The sequence below is a fragment of the Gigantopelta aegis genome, unplaced genomic scaffold, assembly GCF_016097555.1.
Source record: "Gigantopelta aegis isolate Gae_Host unplaced genomic scaffold, Gae_host_genome ctg1948_pilon_pilon:::debris, whole genome shotgun sequence".
Taxonomy (NCBI): domain Eukaryota; kingdom Metazoa; phylum Mollusca; class Gastropoda; order Neomphalida; family Peltospiridae; genus Gigantopelta; species Gigantopelta aegis.
The window spans coordinates 1-22020 of NW_024532809.1; the positions used below are offsets into that span (position 1 = coordinate 1).

Genomic DNA, 22020 nt, shown 5'->3' on the forward strand with positions numbered 1-22020 from the left:
ACAGTTCCGGTCTCTGCCATTTCACCATTGATTGCTGACTCTGTGCTAATATCCTCAAGACATTGCTACCAACGATGTTGCAGGAGACGATTGTTTTCATGGCTGCCGCTACGGTTCCCGCAACTCCAGGGTTGGTCCAGTGGCGGTTCCAGCGACACCTGTTTCCGGCCCTGTCCAGACTTCACCTGCCTCACTCCAGCTGGTTCAAGAATATTGCTGTTGACTGCTCCTTATCGCTCCGATGTGGCCAGGCAACCTCTGGTATCCTGAACTCATACATTTTGCGGATCCAGATTCTCTACCACTACCTGATTGGGTTCACCTCCTGCTTCATCTCATGTCAAGACAGCACTATCCCATTCCATGTTGTTAAACTCCATGCGTGGACCTTATTTCCGAGGGTTTAAAGTGCAACAGTTTCACTTCTACGACCACGGCGGCGATACTGAAAGTGTTACGGGCATCCACTGCTGCTGCATAGAGTATCCGGTGGTTGTACTTTCACCGATGGCATGTTGGGCAAAACCTGAAACCTCAGACTATTCGTGTGGAGAAGTTCGCAGACTTCTTGCTGTATCTCCGGTCGCCGTTGAAACTCTAGGGCTCCACCACAGCCGACGGTTCGTGACTCAGCCACTGGTACCAAGCTGATGCACATGGGTTTCAAACACGCCGACCAGGTCCAACTTTTTTCGTCCACAGAAATGGGACCTGATCCTTGTTCTCAGGGTCTTGTCCAAAGCGCCTTACGAGCCCATAGCCAAGGCGTCTGCGAGAGTGTCAGAGATCCCTGCTCCGGAGATAGACATGGTGCAGTTCAAATCCAGTATCCTGATCAAGCACTGCATATTTACTGTCCAAGCACACTTTCCATTGTGGGTTTCCACAATGTCGTGGACTTGTCATTATGTCCTGTTCGAGTCCTCAGGCACTACACTGAGAGAACAAGGTCTTTCCGACACCGTCAAAAGTGACTGTTCTTCTCATGCAACCAGAGCCACTTGGCTGACTTCACTCAGCACATGGTGTCTACCTGGATTCGGTCTATGATCCTGTGCTCTTCCCATGTTGAGGGATTACCGCCACTGTCGGCAGCTAACACACCAGACCTATGTCACTGCACTGCAACACACCTGTTACCAGCATTGTTTTCAGTATCTGAACAGGATGTTTTTGGGCCACTGCCTCGATCTTCGTCAACTACTATCTGCGAGATGTATCCAATGGAGATGTCGAGGGATTCCATCATCTGGGTCCCGTTGGCGCTGCGCAAGCTCTGGTTAACACGTACAGGCTGTCCTCATCGCCACTGATTTTGCTGTCGGATTTCTGGACTGCACAACTTGACCATAAAACCGACAGATGAGGACACGCATTGACATTTGTTTCCTGCACCGTTCTGACGTTCACGCACTGGTTTGGTGACAGGACGTTTATCCAGATAACATTCACCGTTTGCGCTGCACTTTCGTGACTTGTTTTCCTTACTTGACCTAACAGATCTTTGGAGTACTGGACAGAAAATACTCAGGGGACTGTTTAGTTCAGTGTTCTGATGAATGCACCCATATCGTTGTTGCTGGTTTTTATTAACACTCCAACACAATGGGAGGTTACCCAACACCTGCATCCCTGGTGGCTATGTGTTCTCACTCTGTCGGAACCTACATGAGATGTGGCTTAACGACTCCAGTTCCCATTGGTTTTCTAGGAGCCATGCATGCCTTTGCTGATGGATGCCACCTTTCCAATTGTTGTTACTAACACCACCTGCATTGGTCTGTGACGGGCATCCCTTGGAGGAGGGCTTACCATGGTTGGCCTATTCTTCCACTTGTCAGACTCTGTTCGGTCCTCAGGTGCATCTACGGATTCCGAAACCCACCACCTTCTGTTGAATGCTGCACCTGTTTGAGGACAGGTAATGTTGAAAAGAAATGGAGAAAACTTGAGGTGTTTTCTCTTTTATGGATATATTACCTGTCTTCAAGGATTTAGTCCCAGTTATAGTCATGTAACCGGAACTAGAGGGAGCATACAGTAGAAGAATTTAAGCCATCTAATTGGCTTTTGAGATGTTCGGGCCAGACTACTCGCCGTGGGGGGGGGGGGGGGGGGGGGGGGGGGGGGGGGGGGAGTGCACTTGTTTGTATCCATAAAAGAGAAAACAGCTTAAGTTTTCTCCAGTGTCTGATTCATCATTATGTTATATGACTTCTATTCAATTTCAGTTTAATATAATTCAATTCTGTTCCACACTTTTAAAACTGTTAGCTGTTTCTGTGCCGCGTCAGGCCCCTGGCTATCCAGAGACGGGACCCAGGAATGACATGCTTGAAACCTTCGTAGTATATGAGCATGATAAAATTATCCGCTCCACTTGTTAGAGAGAAGTCCTTAGACTCCTTAGATATTATAGTTATATTGTTTGAGGTTTTGTTGTGTTCCCTGACAATGTAATTGTTATGTTCAACGAATAATGAACAAATAAAACTTGTGTTGCTACAGTTAGACCAATGGGCGTCTTTAAATTGTAATGAACGTACAGAGGCTATTTCATGGGGTTTTTATGTCACGAGTGATGTATGAAAGTAATATTTTCACGAATTAAGAAGCAATGAGTAAAAATATGGCTTTCGTGCAATTTTTAGCCTGCCTATGGCAATCATTTTTGAAAGTGACATTTGCAGGTTATGTTGTTGCATGTAAACATTTCAAACATGCAAATGTTAAATATTGACAGTTAATGTACATTACAAAATGTAGGTGTATACATTTTGCCATTGTTGAGGAGCTTTACCCATGGCACAAAAACACCGTCAGTGATGCTCTCTACCTACAGCAATTTATATCTCAACGATGGCAATTGCCGTCGGTGCCATCGTTAATTTCGAGCCCTGCACATCACGAGTTGATATAAAAATTATATTTTAAAAAACCACAAACACCATGCAATGGTCTATTTAGTTTATATATCATTCCTAATTTTTTATATCTTTCGCTTTTTAAAATTTCTTTCTCTTATCCTATCGAAACCATGTAACGCCTATGATATATTTATTCCGGTGGAAGTTTTACTGAAAATTTACTTAACCACGGACTTTTAAAAAGAAATATGAATACAAATTACCATTATTAAATTATTAAATTAACGTAATATGAAAGCATAGCTGACAAAGCAATCGTCCCAAAAAACAAAACACGAATCACTGACTGGGTCTATTTTTCATTATTAATAAACATTATATCATAGTATGCATACTACTAATATACTAAGACAGTTTCTGTATGACACGGTTTTATCACCAATGTTTCTAGACTGATATGATCGGCATCATTCCCCACCATTCCCAAAATGATATGTCATTTTTTTATTGCCAATTTCAGACTAAAAAATTCCAAATGTGAATGTAAATATTCCTTTTCTCTATTATTATATATTTAAAAAAAAAGGATACCAACACTTAACATACACAGCTTCACTCACCCAAAACATTTCATAAAGCAAAATAGATTATTAATTTGAATAAATAAAATATATGTATTGTATTACTCTTTTTAAATTCAACTTGGCTTAATTAGATGTTTTTGGAATAAAACCCTGTATAATTTGTCTTAAAACAGGTTGTAACGACGACAGACACATCAAAGATAGAGGGTAAAAAGTGTTACGCAGTCTGTGACCCTCATATGAGAACACTGAATGGCAGGTATGTTCATTAATGATATTAACACATTTCATTTCAACTTATTTTCGTGCTTATATCGGGGCTCACGCTGTCGGTAGCCAAATTAATCATTGGCTAATTTAAAAAAAAAAATGGCTAATAAAATTTGCAAGTGGCTAAAATTTTGGCTAAGCCATTTTCTGTCTTCTAATGTGAACAAACGGTTACATAATCTCTCCGACACCTCAAACATAATAATAATACCAAATATTCCATTAGAGTAATAGTGATCTCGCGACCCCTAACAAGAAACAGTGTCATGCAGAATTCAGCGTAGGCTTTATGTTTGCTTATTTTAATAATCATGGTTATTAATTTTAATGGCATGCATTCAACATGTATGACAGCAATGTTTGGAAGATCCATAACTTGTTATTTTTACTTTGTAAAATCTTTGAACCAAAATAATAAAAACAGACCAACAATGCATGTCAATTTGAATACCCCTGCCAGTTCAGGGCCGAAAGACATGTAGGCTATCTCAAGGGCTGAGTTCAGCCAGACCGAGCGAAAACAAAACGTTCGTTAGACTGGTTTGTGCGCTTCATGTTAAACCAAATGGACACGACGAACACCAATCAAATAGTTCGCGAATGTTAGGAAGAATATCCGTTGGCTGAACTGAGAACAGCTCTCGGTGCGAATATACATCACGTTTCAGAGTCAGCTGATACCCGCGTGTCATGAGACATCGTTGTGGACATTAAACAATCGATTACGCAAAAGTAAATCTTGATGTAAATTTGTAGAAAAACAATATATCCAATTAAGGTTCAAGCACGCTGTCCTGGGCACACACCTCAGCTATCTGGGCTGTCTGTCCAGGACAGTGGGTTAGTTGTTAGTTGGTTAGTGGTTACTGAGAGAGAAGAGAATGTACACCTACCCATTGAGCCCATAAGAACTCGCTCTGGGTTGGAGCTGGTACCGGGCTGCGAACCAATAACCTACCAGCCTGTAGTCCGATGGCTTACCCACTGTGCCCCATAGCCGGTTATTAACACATACCTCAGTGTTAAATGAATAAAAGAAGTTACAAGGTGGCTTGTAATTTCTAACTGACCTGTTTACGTCTGTCTGAAATTACTTGGATATATTTGGGGGGGGGGGGGACATGTAATGCAAGGTATAATTGTTACATTTCACTACAAAAAAGAGTAAAATATTTTTGGGGGGGGGGGGAGACATGTAATGCAAGGTATAATTGTTACATTTCACTACAATAAGGAATAAATATTTGGGGGGGGGGAGGGGGCAAGGTATAATTGTTACATTTCACTACAATAAGGAATAAAAAAAAAAAATTGGGGGGGGGGGACATGTAATGCAAGGTATAATCGTTACATTTCATTACAATAAGGAATCAATATTTTTTTTTTGGGGGGGGACATGTAATGCAAGGTATAATCGTTACATTTCACTACAATAAGGAATAAATATTTTTTGGTCATTGTGCGATTTTGAGGGTGGGATGTAGCCCATTGGTACAGCACTTGCTTGATGCATCTAGGATCGATCCCCATCAGTGTGCCATTGGGCTATTTCTTGTTCTAGCCAGTGCACCATATGACTGGTATATTAACAGTTGTGGTATGTGCTATCCTGTGTGATGGTGCATGTAAAACATCATGTGATCTAGTGGTGTCGTTAAACAAAACAAACTTCAACTTTGTACAGTTGTGAGGCAGCCTCTTTAGTGTTGGTCAGTTTTGGAACAAACTGTAACAATATATACACTTTAATAATTTCAGATGGTACGAACACCAGTATGAAGGAATTTTCACACTGTATGCCAACGTGGAGCTTGAAGCTGAGGTAAAAATCTCTCTCTCTCTCTCTCTCTCTCTCTCTCTCTCTCTCTCTCTCTCTCTCTCTCTCTCTCTCTCTCTCTCTCTCTCCCCCCCATTGCCGTCGGTGACATATAAACTGCCGTCGGTTGGGGCCTTACCAATGGCACTTTTGTGCCACCGGATAAAAATTACCGCCATCAGTAAAGCTCCTCACTGAGAGCAAAATGTATAAACATGTATGAACATTATCTGCCAGTATTTAACACGGACGTTTGGGTCCTTGTTGGAGTTAATGACCATTTAGTTAGTACCACGCGATGGAACTATATTTAGTCATGCGCGTACCCTCTGTTGTATAATGTACGTTCTCACTGCATTTTGACTCGCTGTCGTGTTATGCTGCCCCTTTTCACGTTTGGCAGCCACATTTGTTTTTCTGCACCCTTCTTTATTTTTTGGCATTCTGTTATAATTTACAGGATCCAGCTCCGCTATTTCAAAATGCACACTTTTTTTTCACACAGAAAAACATCGATCAGTGTGCACACTGGACATCAAAGGAAACAAGCCATGTTGTGTACGAAAGCACAACTGATGAAAGACTTCAGTAGCTTCCGGAAGTTACCATAACATAATTTAACACTATTTTTAACAGCCTCTGTTGTGTCCCATACCAGTATCCATTTGTATGTTTGATACACACTTATATTTTTTTAAATATACTACTCAAAAGAATTTAAGGGTCAGACGATATTTTCGACATTATTTTCTTAATGTCAATTATATTAGCTAGACCATAATGTCACGCATGGTATTGTTCCATTTTGACGAAAGTGGGTCTAAGCAACCCATAAATGAATTAAAATCCACTGTCATTGACACTGTCGACTAGTTCTAATGGCGAAAACATGCTTACATTTGCACGTAAATTAGGGCGAAAGCGAAAGGTCTGCTAAGTGCCCATAACTTGCTTTTTCACAAAGCGCTTCATTTGCACGCTTTGCATGTGTATTCCATGTTCCCAATGCTGAATTTCCGTATAATTGGAGCTTGCGTTCGTGTACGGTGCACACTCCAAATTCGACAATGGTACGACGTCAACTGACTATCGAAGATCAAAGGAAGGGCTATTTGCTTGGCTTCAGGATGGCAATACGCAAAGAAATGTTGCTCTGAGACTTGGTGTCAGTCAGAGTGTCGTTGGCCGACTGTGGCAACGGTACCAAGCAAACGAATTCTGTTCGAAATCGTCCACGTTTCGGGAAGACACCGAAGCACTACAAATAGAGAGGACCGCTACATCACCAATATGGCTCTACGTCAATGCACAACCACTGCACGCTGATTACGTGACAATCTGCGGACTGCGACTGGAACTCGAGTGTCTGATCAAACCATACGCAATCATCTGAGAGCCAATAATCTACGCTGCCGTCGCCAGGCTGGTTCGACCACCACTCCTACCACGTCACAGAACGGCCAGACGTCACTGGTGCACACTTCATCTGCGGTGGCAACGTGTTCAGTGGGGTCGAGTGATGTTTCACTGATGAGTCCAGGTTTAGTCTCCAGTTCAACGACGGTCGGGTTCGTATCTACAGACGTCCTGGGGAGCGCTTCGCTGACGTTAACGTTAGACAACGTCACCGGTTCGGTGGTGGCAGCGTCATGGTGTGGGGCGGCATCTCTATCCACCACAGGACCCCCCTCTATGTGGTGGATGGCAATCTGAATGGAATCCGCTATCTGAATGAGATTATCCGGCCGTTGGTTCTCCCAGGCCTTCAGCAGATTGGCGGCGGGGCAGTTCTGCAGGATGACAATGCCAGACCCCACCTCGCCAGGGTGGTAACGGACTTTCTCAGACAACAAGGTATCGCGAGGATGGATTGGCCAGCATATTCGCCTGACTTGGCCCCAATAGAGCACGCCTGGGACAAATTAGGCAGGAGAGTTCGGGATAACCATGCCCCTCCGGCCAACCTTCATGATCTGGGTCAACTTCTTATGGCAGAGTGGCAGGCCATTCCCCAAGAGTTCTTCAGACGTCTGATCAACAGCATGAGGCAACGATGTGTCAAGTGTATTCGCGCCAGGGGTGGATTCACACACTATTAAACGAATGTTCTAATGTGTAAAATCCATGTTTGACAACCTTCAACTTTGACAGCATGTCATGTGACTTTCTTGTATACAGTGACGTTTATTTGTGTTTTTTTGTAAATATGGAACAATAAATTAAATTTTTGGTGTAGTTTACATCATCAATCTAATACACTCTGAAACTTATTTGGTTATAAATTTTTGACCCTTAAATTCTTTTGAGTAGTATATTTTATAAGGAACTACTGAATAAACAAATGACAGTAAGTAAAAAGCATCAGTTACAACCAATTAAATCTGCAACTGAGGTTAAAATATCAGACAAGAGTCAGGTTTTTTTCAGTCGGAGATTGCTGAAACGATGTTTGCTGTAAAATGTTTTCATTGCTAAAATAAACGTCTCGTTTGGAAAGACCTTTTTACTCTCATGGGAGAATCAATGTGTCAGTTAATGACAAACACTCTGCAAGATTAAAAATACACAGTATATAATAACAATTCATTATAAGTTGATCATACAAATATTTTCCAAATCTACTATTCATCATAATAAAAAAAAAAAATCATAAAAATATTACAGTTAACATTTGCTGGTTCACACCTATAAACAATAATAAAATACTATTTCAAGGGGAGATAACCACTAAAGTAAGTGGTTAGCATTAAATGAATATATTACCCTAATTAGATGTAAATAAATTACAAGTGAATATGTTGTGAGAAAATAAATACTTTACTCTATTAAATATTCCAATTACAATATAATGACATTAAATATTAATAAGGTATTTAAATCATGTTTAACAATAAACCATCACTATACCATATCCTGTATGTGGTACATGGGCGCACGACAATGTTGCACAAGTGAGTTGTCACTACTGTCAAAACCTGAGGAAAAATTAAATATAACTAAATACCTAATATGAGTTATTAAGCATTACCTCATTACAAACAAAACGTAAAACATTCGCACCGCATACACCCATCGGCATACAGTAATAAATATTATTGGAAATATTAAAATGGATAAATGCTTAAAATACAAACCTATCTTAAAATACAATCTTTAAGCTAAATAATTATTATATATTATATATTGTTAAAATTACTTTTAGAAAATATTTAAACATTTAACAATTAGTTATAGTTACTCACAAAACTTCACACATAATAATTAAATTCAATGAACAAAATTTTCTTAAAGACCTAACCAAAGAACCATTTAATGAAATCGAAAATGAAACGAACTGTAATTCTGCTCTCCAAATGTGGTATAATCTTTTTAATTTACATGCACCACTGAAAAATGAACGAGTAAAACAAAAGTTAAAACCTAATTGGCTAAAACCAGAAATAAATGATGCTAGGCACTTACGTGACCAGCTCACAAAAAAAGGGATTGGACAACTTATAAACACTTGAAAAATAAAGTTACATTGCTCATTCAAAAGGAAAAAGAAAATGACTACAAACAAGCCATAAACGAAAACCAGCCTACCAGTCTGGAGCTCCACGCGGTAAGACGTGTTTGTTTCACTTGTGCACACTGCACATGCTTTCGTGTGCTCGACTTGGGGGTCCTTCATTTCGTTGTTTTTGTCAGCGAAGTGAAGTTTTTTACTGGGATGTATGCGGCCATTGGAACTGATTGAACGCTGGAACGCTTCTCATTTCGACAGCCTGCACCACCAGATTGGATTCTTTTTTAGCGAGATTCCTTGCCTCCACGTCATTTCTCCGTCTGACTGTCGACTTGTTTTTTTCGTGACTCGTATGACGACCATTCTGCAGAACGCCACGGTTGTTTGCGTTTAGTCTCTACATGTCCGAGCCTGTCCTAGCAGCACTGGAAGATTGACCGCCCCACTCTAAGAAGAAATAGGAAGCGGGGTCGGCCCCTACTACTCTTTTTCTAGACTTTACCTTGCTTTATAATGATACCATCTCGTATCCTCCAGAGTCGGGCCCGTCCGCACCACTATATCAACCCATGACGACTGGACTATACCCTAGTCTGATACTCTCTCTCGTTCAGATGGATCCGGCTTCTTAAGATCTGTATTTCAGCACAGCACTACACCTTCAGCGTCTATCGACTGTCAATCTAGGGGTTTTCTTGACGGGATGCAACCCATCTCGTCCCTTTAAGCTGTGCACCCAAATGCCGTAACGAGGCCACTTGCGTGGACATATCGATCGGACTTTAAACTTTTAGATCTGCGTTCAAAATTTTATGTCAAAATTACTTCCTTTTTTTAATATTATTAAATAGTCCGATCCTCTCTTCTTTCTCTTATTTAATTTTGGACTGTCCTTCTAAAATACTCCAAATTATATAAATATTCGGCCGAGCAGTCAATTCTTTTTTATTTTTGGCTTGTAACCTTTTTATTTTTTTAATTTATTCTATTAACTTTTTTACTAATTGCTATTTTCAAAATTCTGCCCATTTTCAAACACCACCACCCCCCCCCCCCCCTCCATCCCGAGTCAGGCCACCGATCTTATCGGAGGTCGGACTCTGGATGGGTGTGTTCGAAACCCTAGTGGTATATGGGCACGTTAAACTAGTTATCATCATCATCATCTACAAGTCAAGTATGGAAACACATAAATGAACTAAATTCTAAAAGGTCCTCACCACCTCCAAATCAAATAAAACATGACAAGACGGCAACATCTGCTAAAGAAATTGTCAGTGTTTTTAACAAATATTTTATTGAGTTAGCTGACAAACTACAGACAGAAGATATCACTTTTAATCCTAAAATACTGAATGAGTACCTTTATAAAAAATTATCGGATGTGCCTCCATTTACTTTGAGGGCTATATCAGACACAGAGGTTCTTAATACAATGTTGAACTTAAATGTGAAAAAAGCATCAGGTGTTGATAATATTGGTCCCAAATTATTAAAGCTTACTACATCTGTTATTACGCGGTCAGTAACCCATATTATTAATATAAGTATTAAAACAAATTCTTACCCAGACCTTCTAAAATGTGGAAAAGTAACAGCTATTTTTAAACATGGTGCAAAAGATGACCCTAGCAATTACAGACCAATATCAGTTTTACCAACATTATCAAAAGTATTTGAAAGGCATATAGGAAATTTGATATCCTCATACCTAAATGATAATGACACTCATGTCAGTCAGCTCTTACAAAAATCACAGACCTTTGGTTAAAAGAAATGAATAATGGAAATTTAATAGGAGTAATTTTTCTTGATTTTAAAAAAGCATTTGGTTGACCATAAAATTCTTGTTTCTAAAGTGAAATGCTACAATTTTGATGAAGGTTCCATAAAGTTAATAAAGTCCTATCTCCACAACATAAAACAGCAAGTATACATAGGGAACACTCAATCATCTTATTTAAATGTTAGAGCAGGCGTACCACAGGGCTCAGTTCTTGGACCCTTACTCTTTCTTATATTCATAAATGACCTTCCATTGGCTGCTACTGAATCACATGTAGACATGTTTGCAGATGATACAACAGTACATGTCTCAGGCCCATCAATAAACATTATAAAAGATAAATCAAATAAAGATATGAAAAGCACTGAAGCTTGGTGTAAAAGCAACAACATGTTTCTGAATGAGAACAAAACAAAAAGCACTTTAATAACTACTGCCCAAAAATTATCTCGTATAAAACAAAAAGATATAGAATTAAGAGTTAATGACACACAAATAGAGCAAGTATCAAGTCATAAGCTCCTTGGGGTATATATAGACAGTTTTCTTCAATGGGATACACAAGCTAACAAGGTATGCAAAGCACTAACTTCAAAAATAACTCTGCTAACAAAAATAAAGAAGTATCTTCCTCTAAACATTAGAATACTGTATTTTAATGCTTATATTCAACCATTATTCGATTACTTCTTGACCATATGGGGAAATTGTTCTAAATTAGACTTAGAAAGAATAAATAAATTACAAAAAAGAACAGCACGTATTATTTTTGACAAATCACCTGATGATCCAACTGATTTACTTTTTCATGAACTAAAGTGGCTAAAAATAAACAGAAGAGTCGAATATCAAAAAGCCATTTTTGTATATAAAACACTAAACGGACTTATACTCCTCAGCACCTCAGAGACCTGTTCAATCCAATATCAATTTATGAACTTCGCTCCATTGATGATGGAAATATGTTAGCTCCCCGACCAAAAATAGAGCACTACAAGAAAGGTTTTCAATTTTCTGGAGTTGGTATCTGGAAGAGTTTACCTAATGATGTTACAAAATGTACTAAAGTACTAATCAAAATTATACCCAGGTGATTTTCCAGTCTTATATATTATTTATGAAAATCTCTGGAATAAAAACCTAAATGTGATATTGAACACACCTGAGACCACCTTTCTGCTTAGCTTAGTACTTGTGATTTCACAATCAAACCTGGATGTTATAGTCTGTTCCAAATTACATATGTTTTGCAGTAAAATTGTAAATAAATCTCATATTTCTATCTATATGTACAGGTCATTTATTGTTATTTTTTCTACCGGTTGTTTGAATACCATAACAAGTCATGATAATACTGACACATTTTTATGGTTTTTATTCCAGGGATTTTCATAACTAATATATAAGACTGAAAAATCACCTGGGTATAATTTTGAACTCAAAATTTCAACGTATTTTCAATTGAAAAAATCAAAACCAAAGCCACCATTTTTTTTTTTTTTTTTTTTAATTTTATTATATTTCTGTTTCCAGTGAGTGTCGTGTGCAAAACGGCGGGAAATATGAATTGGGGAATGCACTGTATACAGTGTACGGTATGTCGACTGACGTGACGTCGGGCGAGATATCTCGCATGCAGTACTCAGAAGGTTAAATAGTTCCTTATACTATCAAGTCATTTATGTTGTTTTACAAGTCAGGTGGATGAAGGCGAAGCCCCTTGTCGTCAATTAGAGTGTTTGTTTACACTGTGCATAGAGATGGACGGAGCTGACATCACTTCGCCCCAAGCTATACCACCGGATGTCACAAAAACAAAACAAAATGGCTGCCCCCAGTTAGCAGGAATAATCATGGTTTTTTATAAGGCTCTTGTTGGAGTTGACCCTACCTTTAAGAACTTGCTCTGGGTTGGAGCCGGTAGGCCTACCTAACAGCCTGTTGTCCGATGGTTTAACCACTGCGCCACCAAGGCTGGTATACTTATTTCAAAGGAATATTCACCTTTGTAACAACACTGGCTGACAATTAGAATGATTGTAAGCCGCTATGCTGTAGAATCGCAGGAGTTATTTCAATGATGTTAATCAGTCAACTGTATTCAATTACTAAACTTCTTTTTATTTCAGAGTATATTCTAAAATGTAAGCATTTTGAAACTTTAATTTATAAGAACGACTGATATAACTTTAATAAAATATTCCAATAGCCAATACGTTTTCACTTCATGAATAGGATTTTTAAATAAACTTAACCAACTGCAAACAGCCGTTACTCATTATCATTATGTCTAACGGCGGGTGGTTATCTGAACAGCTGTAGTCATGGCAGGTAGGAGTTTTAGCCACGTGTTACTATTGTCGTCTATGGGATTTGATTTGGTAGTATACACCAAGTAAGCGTTGTTTGCTTTTTATGATATGTATTACAGTTTTATTTAATTCTGAACCGAATAGTTTTTTAATTGCACACAAAAATGGTCATTTTTTATTAGTTCCAAAACATTTTTTCTTTTCTTCTTATATGTCAAACCAAACCGAAATTATTAGGAAAAAAACAGCAACAAACATTTCTGTAGGAGGATGGGACAGACTATAAATGGGTTAATGGCATTTGCAGCTGTCGGGGTTAGCAAAGGATGTCCGTGGAAATTCCACCACCTCTAACTGGGTTAATGGCTCTTATGGTAATGGCATGATGCATATAGCGTCTCTCTTTGTGTCCACAAAAAGTAAAGTTTGTTTTATTTAACGATGCCATTAGAGCACATTGATTTTTTATCTTATCATCGGCTATTGGACGTCAAACATATGGTCATTCTGACACTGTTTGTTAGAGGAAACCCGCTGTCGCCACATAGGCTACTCTTTTACGACAGGCAGCAAGGGATCTCTTATTTGCACTTCCCACAGGCAGGATAACACAAACCATGGCCTTTGTTGAACCAGTTATGGATCACTGGTCAGTGCAAGTGGTTTACACCTACCCACTGAGCCTTGCGGAGCACTCACTCAGGGTTTGGAGTCGGTATCTGGATTAAATCCCATGCCTCGACTGGGATCTGAACGCAGTACCTACCAGCCTGTAGACCGATGGCCTAACCACGACGCCACCGAGGCTGGTTTGTGTTCACCGAGGCTGGTTTGTGTTCACAATGAAAATCAGATGTTGGCCTTGGTAACGGTGAGCTTCAGATGGCATGAAAACATTCCACGGAGAGGGTTGCACCGAAACATTCCCATATATGGTGGTGACATGAGTTAGCATGGTGACACTGTGGATGGTGTCCAGATATGACACGCAGGGGTGGATTAATCCTTAGGTAAGGGGGGTGGGGTTGTGAAACAATATGTAAATGTTTATACAGTCAAATCCACTTAATTGGATGTCGGATTATTGTATATTTCGGATATTTGAATATGTTTGTCCTGCACGGAACCATTTGCCATTATGACAATACAAAATCCAACGGTTAATTGGATGTGTTTTTTAACGTGTTTTCGGATATTTGAATATAAAATTATCCTTGCCGAATGGCAATTGCATGTAAAACATAGGAAAGTTTGTGTTACTTGATGTGTTTTTGTAAAAATTTATGATCGTACGTAATACCATACTATCGTACATGCAGAAATGAATACTTTTAATTTTATTTAATTTCATTGTTAAAAAAAGAGAAAAGATTTTCTTGTTTCTTAAATTATTTTGGATGACTTCTTATTAATCAATACATTTCCTGATTACATCGTAATTAATCCATGAACTCTGAGATTCATCTCAAATGTGACCCAATGACATCACTGTTCACACCATCCACAGTGTGGCCACTCTTAACTTGGGTGACCACCATCAGTGTTTCCCCTAGAGACCAGACAGTCCCCGTACCGACCCGTTAATGTCTTTACCGGACCATATATGGGAATGTTTCAGTGCAACCATCTCCATGAAATTTTCCAATGTCATCTGTGAGTTAACTGTGAGTTAACTGTGTTTGATTAAGAAACAAAAAGTGATAACAAATCTGTTTTTGCGAACAATTTACAACACTATTTACAGGTGCAAGTGGAGACCGCACCTTGTAACGGTGGCCGTGCATTCTGTGTATGTGGTCTTGTAGTCAGAGCTGGCAGGACTGTGTTCGCTATTGGACTGTGTCGTAGGCAGCGAAATATAGATTTCCTGTTTTGTGATGATGAAGACGATGTTTTGGATGTCAGGAGAAGATCTGAAACACAATACGAGGTAATACAATTAAATAATTACCCACGTCTTATTAATCCCAGTTTGCTGTATGTCACCTCTTATTAATCCCAGTTTGTTGGTTGTCACATCTTATTAATCCCAGTTTGCTGTTTATCACATCTTATTAATCCCAGTTTGCTGTTTGTCACATCTTATTAATCCCAGTTTGTCTGTTTGTCACATCTTATTAATCCCAGTTTGTTGGTTGTCACATCTTATTAATCCCAGTTTGCTGTTTGTCACATCTTATTAATCCCAGTTTGTCTGTTTGTCACATCTTATTAATCCCAGTTTGCTTGTTTGTCACATCTTATTAATCCCAGTTTGCTGTTTGTCACATCTTATTAATCCCAGTTTGTTGGTTGTCACATCTTATTAATCCCAGTTTGCTGTTTGCCACATCTTGTTAATCCCAGTTTGCTGTTTATCACGTACATCTTATTAATCCCAGTTTGCTGTTTGTTACATCTTAGTAGTCCCAGTTTGCTGTTTGTCACATCTTATTAGTCCCAGTTTGCTGTTTGTCACATCTTATTAATCAGTTTGCTGTTTGTCACATCTTATTAGTCCCAGTTTGCTGTTTGTCACATCTTATTAATCCCAGTTTGCTGTTTGTCACATCTTATTAATCCCAGTTTGCTGTTTGTCACATCTTATTAATCCCAGTTTGATGTTTGTCACATCTTATTAGTCCGAGTTTGCTGTTTGTCACATCTTATTAATCACAGTTTCTTTATTTGTGACATCTTATTAATCCCAATTTCTTGTATGTCATATCTTATTAATCCCAGTTTGCTGTTTGTCACATCTTATTAATCCCAGTTTGCTGTTTGCCACATCTTATTAATCCCAGTTTGCTTGTTTGTCACATCTTATTAATCCCAGTTGGTTGTTTGTCACATCTTATTAATCCCAGTTTGCTGTTTATCCCAGTTTGCCACATCTTGTTAATCCCAGGTTGCCTGTTTGTCACATCTTATTAATCCCAGTTTGCTGTTTGTCACATCTTATTAATCCCAGTTTGCTGTTTGCCACATCTTATTAATCTCAGTTTGCTGTTTGTCACATCTTATTAATCCCAGTTTGCTGTTTGCCACATCTTATTAGTTCAACTTCCAGTTTGCTGTTTGCTACATCTTATTAATCCCGGTTTGCTGTTTGTCACATCTTATTAGTCCCAGTTTGCTGTTTGTCACATCTTATTAATCCCAGTTTCCTTGTTTGTCACATCTTATTAATCTAATTAGTTTGATACAAATTAAGGTCCAGGCACATGTTGTGGCACAGAAATTGCCGAACATCTCTACTAATCCTGTGCCATCATCAGCCAGTCCCTGCCGATCATCGTCATGGCACATGACATATTACAGGCGCAAGTGCAGGGGGGAGGGGGGGGGGGGGGCTTGGACATCTTAAGTTATGATGTATACGCATGCCAAACTTTTAAATAAATAAAGTTTAGTAGAACTACACTTGTAACGCATTGTTTACAGCGCCAGTGCTTGTTTTCACTGGTTTGCTATCACTATGGAGCCTGTAATTAAGGTATATTGTGATTTTGAATTAATTAAGTGTTCATCAATGTTTGGTGTTTAACACACTTGTGACATTCAGTGAAACACTAGTCCTTAATTCTACAGTATTCATCAATCGTTATCGGCCAAGATTTCCCGGATGGTTTTCAGCCTAAATTTAATTTGTACGATACAATTTTAATAATCTAAAATTAGTCTAAAATAAACTTCCCAAAATTGGGGTAAACTGCCCAAGGCTGCGCGATCACTATCATCTCTGAAGTAGGCAGTCGAAATGGATATCTGTTAAGACGGTTGAGATGGCATCCACTCACAAATCATAGCCAAAGCAGTGATGATAACTTTTACAACTGCATGTACTTGATATTTTCCATTTACAAGGTTTAATGTACAAATATTAATGTATTCTATTTATTATGCATTTTTAGAGAAATAAGGTTCTTAAATCTGTGACAGTATTCCTTTAAACTGTCATAATGCATGCAAGAAAAGCTCAATTTCTTACCATGGCCAGCAACATAAACGAACTGATTTGGTATTTTTCCCACAATAAAATGTCTTTGACCACTGTATAAGTCTTTGAAAGTGGTAAGTAAAAGTCTTTGAATTTATTTGGTCTTTAAGACTATGTACCCTGTGGAGCCATTTACATATTTCTAATAGTTCTTTATCGTATGTTGGCAATAAACAGTTATAAATGCATAGGAATGATTGTACTTGTATATCAGGTGACCCCCCCAAAACTATCTCCCTACTAAATCTTTTGATATTTTAACAATATTTGACCTTGAGCCTACAATTTTTATTGAATGTGGCAAATATTCATGTATTAATAATGAGTGTGCAATATTAAAGTTACAGCTAGTCCCCATACTTTTCAGACAATTCCATATTTAGTAGGGTTATCGATTTTTTTTGGTTGGGGGGGGGGGGGGGGATACTTAACATTTTGCATCACTTTTTTTGGTACTTATACATTTATTAATCTGATCATAAGCATACGAGACAGTGGGCAGTGCTGGAACCAAATTAGGACAAAAACGATAGATAATTGGGTAAAATGTGCTAATTAACCTGAGACATTTGTACCATGTATTTCCATTATTCTACCTTCAAAATTAGTTGTAATCTTTGTAAAAATGTGTAGTGATTCGTTTGGAACCCTGTTTAGCTGTTTGGCAGTAATGCCAATATGTATAAATGTTGTTATCCAGATTCATGCATTTTTGTTTAATTCGGGAAACAAACAGCCTGCCCCCACCCCACCCCCCCTACTAAAATGGGGGCCATATGCCTACATGTATGAATTTGTTGCTATTTTAACAATATGTAACCTGTACACTATTTGTTTGTTTCTGTTGCTATGCATGTACATAGAGAATAACTAAAGTTAACGATGTCGGGTATCTGCTTTATCTTGTGAAGGTAAAAATTAAGTAAACATTTCTTATTTGGCCTGATATCCTACGTCATTAACTAGTTATTATCTTTATCCTGCAGACCAGTGTGTGATTTTGGTTTCAAAAATTAAAGCGCTATAAGGACTCCCTGTTTACAAATCCTGAGAGCCCGCCAACAATCCAGCGAGCCCTGAAGCACGTCATAATATACACTAGATTATTTGAAAATGGTATACTACCAATCTCATTGTTCTGAAATGTGAAGTATTTGTGATAGCTGCTAAGCATGTTATCAGTTTTGTTAAATATAATTATTTGTGAAACTCGGCTGTTATTCTCTATATGTAGTAAATTTTGAAATTATCTGGAATAGGATTAATAAAACTTGCAAACATTTATTAATGACACAGGATAGTACATACCATGGACTTTGATATACCAGTCATGGGCACTGGTTGGGACATGATAAAAACCAATCCGAGAATGGGTCCACAGAGGAGGTTTGATCCTAGGACCAATTAAGCATCCCAGACGAGCACTCGATCTATCGACTGAGCTAAACCCCGCCATAATTTTATAATTAATGCAAATCATAATATCCACTGGCAAATGTCAGATTAAAATTTAATGGAGACTTGTATACATGCATTGTTTAAATAAAATACTTTAACAGTAATTTAAAGTGTGTTGTTTAACGACACCACAAGAGCACATTGCTTTATTAATCATTAGCTATTGGATATCAAACATTTGGTCATTGTGACACGTAGTCCGAGGAAACGCGCTACATTTTTCCATTAGTAGCAAGGGATCTCTTATATGCACTTTCCCACAGATAGAAAAACACATAGTACCATGGCTTTTGATATAACAGTCGTGGGGCACTGGCTTGGATGGTTAATAGTAATTATGCATGAATCATGTTACATTATATAATTAAATGTGTTGAGATTGTAAAAAAAAAAAAAAATTACTTGTACACTGAGTACACTGCAGTAACCAGTCAGTGTCAGTATGGGCATTGAAATTATCAGCATCAATTATTAAATGAAGTTTTGTATTTTTTGAAATTAGATGTAAATTATGTAATTGAATATTAATCATAATGCACTGAATTAAAAGTAAACTAAAAGTAAAACAATTATTCCACACAACATTCAAAATTTATTTCAGACAATGTAATAAAAACTTTCTATGATGCTGTAAATGGAAAAATATCTGTGTAGTACTAGTAAAACAAAAGTTTGAAGTTGGGTTGCTTTTCTATTAGTCCGATTTTGTTCCCATGGCCAGCTGTGCCGGCATGAGGGGAAAATCCAATAAGACCTCTCCGAGTTCGGTAGAACGTTCGTAATGAATATGCCCTGATATCAGGTCAGGTCAGGTCACATAATTTAATGTGCACATTCACAGCAAGCTGTTTTAGCGCACGCCTGTCCTGGGCAGGAGCCCCGACATCGTTGTGCCTCTGGTTAAGTAGTCATAGACTCTAACGTAAATGAAAGGAACGGAAAGAAAGAAAGAAATGTTTTATTTAACGACGCACTCAACACATTTTATTTACGGTTATATGGCTTCAGACATATGGTTAAGGACCACACAGATATTGAGAGCGGAAACCCGCTGTCGCCACTTCATGAGCTATTATTTTCGATTAGCAGCAAGGGATCTTTTATATGCACCATGCCACAGACAGGGTAGTACATACCACGGCCTTTGATATACCAGTCGTGATGCACTGGCTGGAACGAGAAATAGCCCAATGGGCCCACTGACGGGGATCGATGCCAGACTGACCGCGCATCGAAGGAGCGCTTTACCACTGGGCTACGTCCCCCCCACTGAAAGGAACTGTGTCACATGAAAGGCCTCAACGGAAATGTCCTAACCGTGGTGCAGGTGCATGTGCAGAAAATTAGATCAAACGGCTGGCAAAACAAGTGCCGCAGGCGCAAAAACAATCTTACCTTGCTTACCAAGCTTGCTTGTCATACCATCTTTATGAAATGAGTGAACAGTTTTGGTATCTGACGAGCAAAAGCACAGATAATAAAAAATTATTCATTAAGTCTAAATTTAAAATAATATCAACGGTCAAATTATTTCTTAATTACTTAACCCTATCAAAAATTTGTCCAAATGTGATGACTGATCTCTCCTTTTACACAGAAGAGTTAATATAATCATGTTTTCCCTTAAAGGTTATGTTTGGTTTTCAAAAGGGGGATGGGTCTGGACCCGCTACTGCTTCTAATTACGTAATTGTTATCTGACAGTGTCATATAACTGAATGGGATTACCCCTTATGTTTCTTTACAGATACTATTTCCATCTGGCACGATTGTAAAAGCGGATTTATTGTATGTTTATGGAAGCTATTTTATGAATGTCTACGTTGTTCCTTCGGTCCACGATGTTGACAAGAGTAGAGGACTTTGTGGCAAACTTTCCGACACACAGACAGATGACTTTGTAAAGAGAGATGGGACACAGTCTGGTCCAGGTAGAGAATTCTCGGAATCGTGGAGGTATCACTTTTTATACTGTTACAGATCTAGAATGTGGTCAGTAAGCAGTTTAAACAATTGTTGTATATTAATCAGAGCTTGTCGAATTTTTATAAAATTTACTAGACATGGGATCAGTTATTTTAAAACATTTACTAGCCACAATTAAAAATTCACTAGCCCTACTTTATTTTAAGTTAATAAACTTTTAGTAAATAATAGTAATAATCAGACATGTCACCTAGACAGGGAGATATGGAGCTTAAAAACACTAACATTGGGTGATTGGGGTGGGGAAAGGATATTCATATTTACAAAATAGAGTTAACTGCAACATTTGACCAAAACAGATTCACTAGCCGATGGGCATGGCAATAGTAGTTATTTACTAGCCCAACATTGAATATCACTAGCCATAGGAGTGGGGCTACCATAATCTAGAAACCCTGAATAATACAAACTGTAGGGATGTCATTAATAGCCGGCACCCGGTGATTTTTCGCTGGCTACCGAATCAATTGTCGCCGGGTATCGAACTTCCAATAAACAATGCTTGTCGACTTTTTGTTGATTACAGCCAGCCATTTGTTTCAAACGTTTGCTGAGCTGTTGCTTAAGCTACCCATTAAACCAAACAGGCACATTGTAATGGGAAATGTTTAGCGAAAAAGCACGACTATCTGAACTCCCGAATTTTTATAACTGCCGTACGAGATTGAAAGCTTGTTCGTGATTGGACTACTAATGAAGGGATGGGGGGACACGATCTAAAAATAGATCATTGCATCATACTTTAGCCTCACTTTCAAGAAGGTGCAAGAAAGAAAAAATGAAACGCCAATGTGCCGGTTATTAATGACATCCCTGATTAGAATCTATTAGATTATGTTTATCGCGAAAAGGTTGGTGCATTGACTTGTTTCAAGTGTTCCAACTGCAAAGTTAGTCGAAAGACCATAATTTTATATTCAATAAATATCACACATACGATTTTAATTTGTTTGTTTTAGATTCGAGGAATCTATATATTTTATATAATGTTTAACTTAGAACTTTTATATTATCTCCATATTGTAGGCTATAATATAGCATTAAAAATTTCTAGCGTTCTAAGCTTAATCATTAATGGTGGAAACAAGGCAAAGGTCAGTTTTAATGTGCACATTCAGAGCAAGCTAGCTAACGTTTGCTAGACTGATTTTTACGCTACACAGTAAACCAAATTACCTTTGAGAACCAATCAAATAGTTTGCGAACATTAGCAAAATGTTTGCTGGCTGAAGTTGGGAGCGGTTATAGAGCATGCCATGACGGAAGCGTTATGGAAGAGCTTATTCGTTTTTGTAGGGATATGCAATGTGACGTCTTCTGGTGTTATTGTTGAGGCCACATTTGATTTCAATGACTACATTCAATTTCAGAACATTTGGGATAGTGTTTTATACAAATACAAAACACAGTAAAACAATGGGATGTGACTTTTAATATTGGGTCCTTTTTTTTAA

General features: G+C 38.3%; 1 protein-coding gene across 1 annotated transcript in view; it reads left to right on the top strand.

Annotated features, from left to right (window-relative positions):
• Positions 1-74: 74 nt before the first annotated feature.
• Positions 75-22020, top strand: part of LOC121391208 (von Willebrand factor D and EGF domain-containing protein-like) — a 67392-nt gene continuing 45446 nt past the window's right edge. The window contains exons 1-7 of the mRNA XM_041522907.1: positions 75-316; positions 729-810; positions 2232-2345; positions 3625-3710; positions 5480-5543; positions 14888-15073; positions 20328-20536. Coding sequence (XP_041378841.1) covers positions 75-316; positions 729-810; positions 2232-2345; positions 3625-3710; positions 5480-5543; positions 14888-15073; positions 20328-20536 — 983 coding nt within the window. The remainder of the gene's footprint in view (positions 317-728; positions 811-2231; positions 2346-3624; positions 3711-5479; positions 5544-14887; positions 15074-20327; positions 20537-22020) is intronic.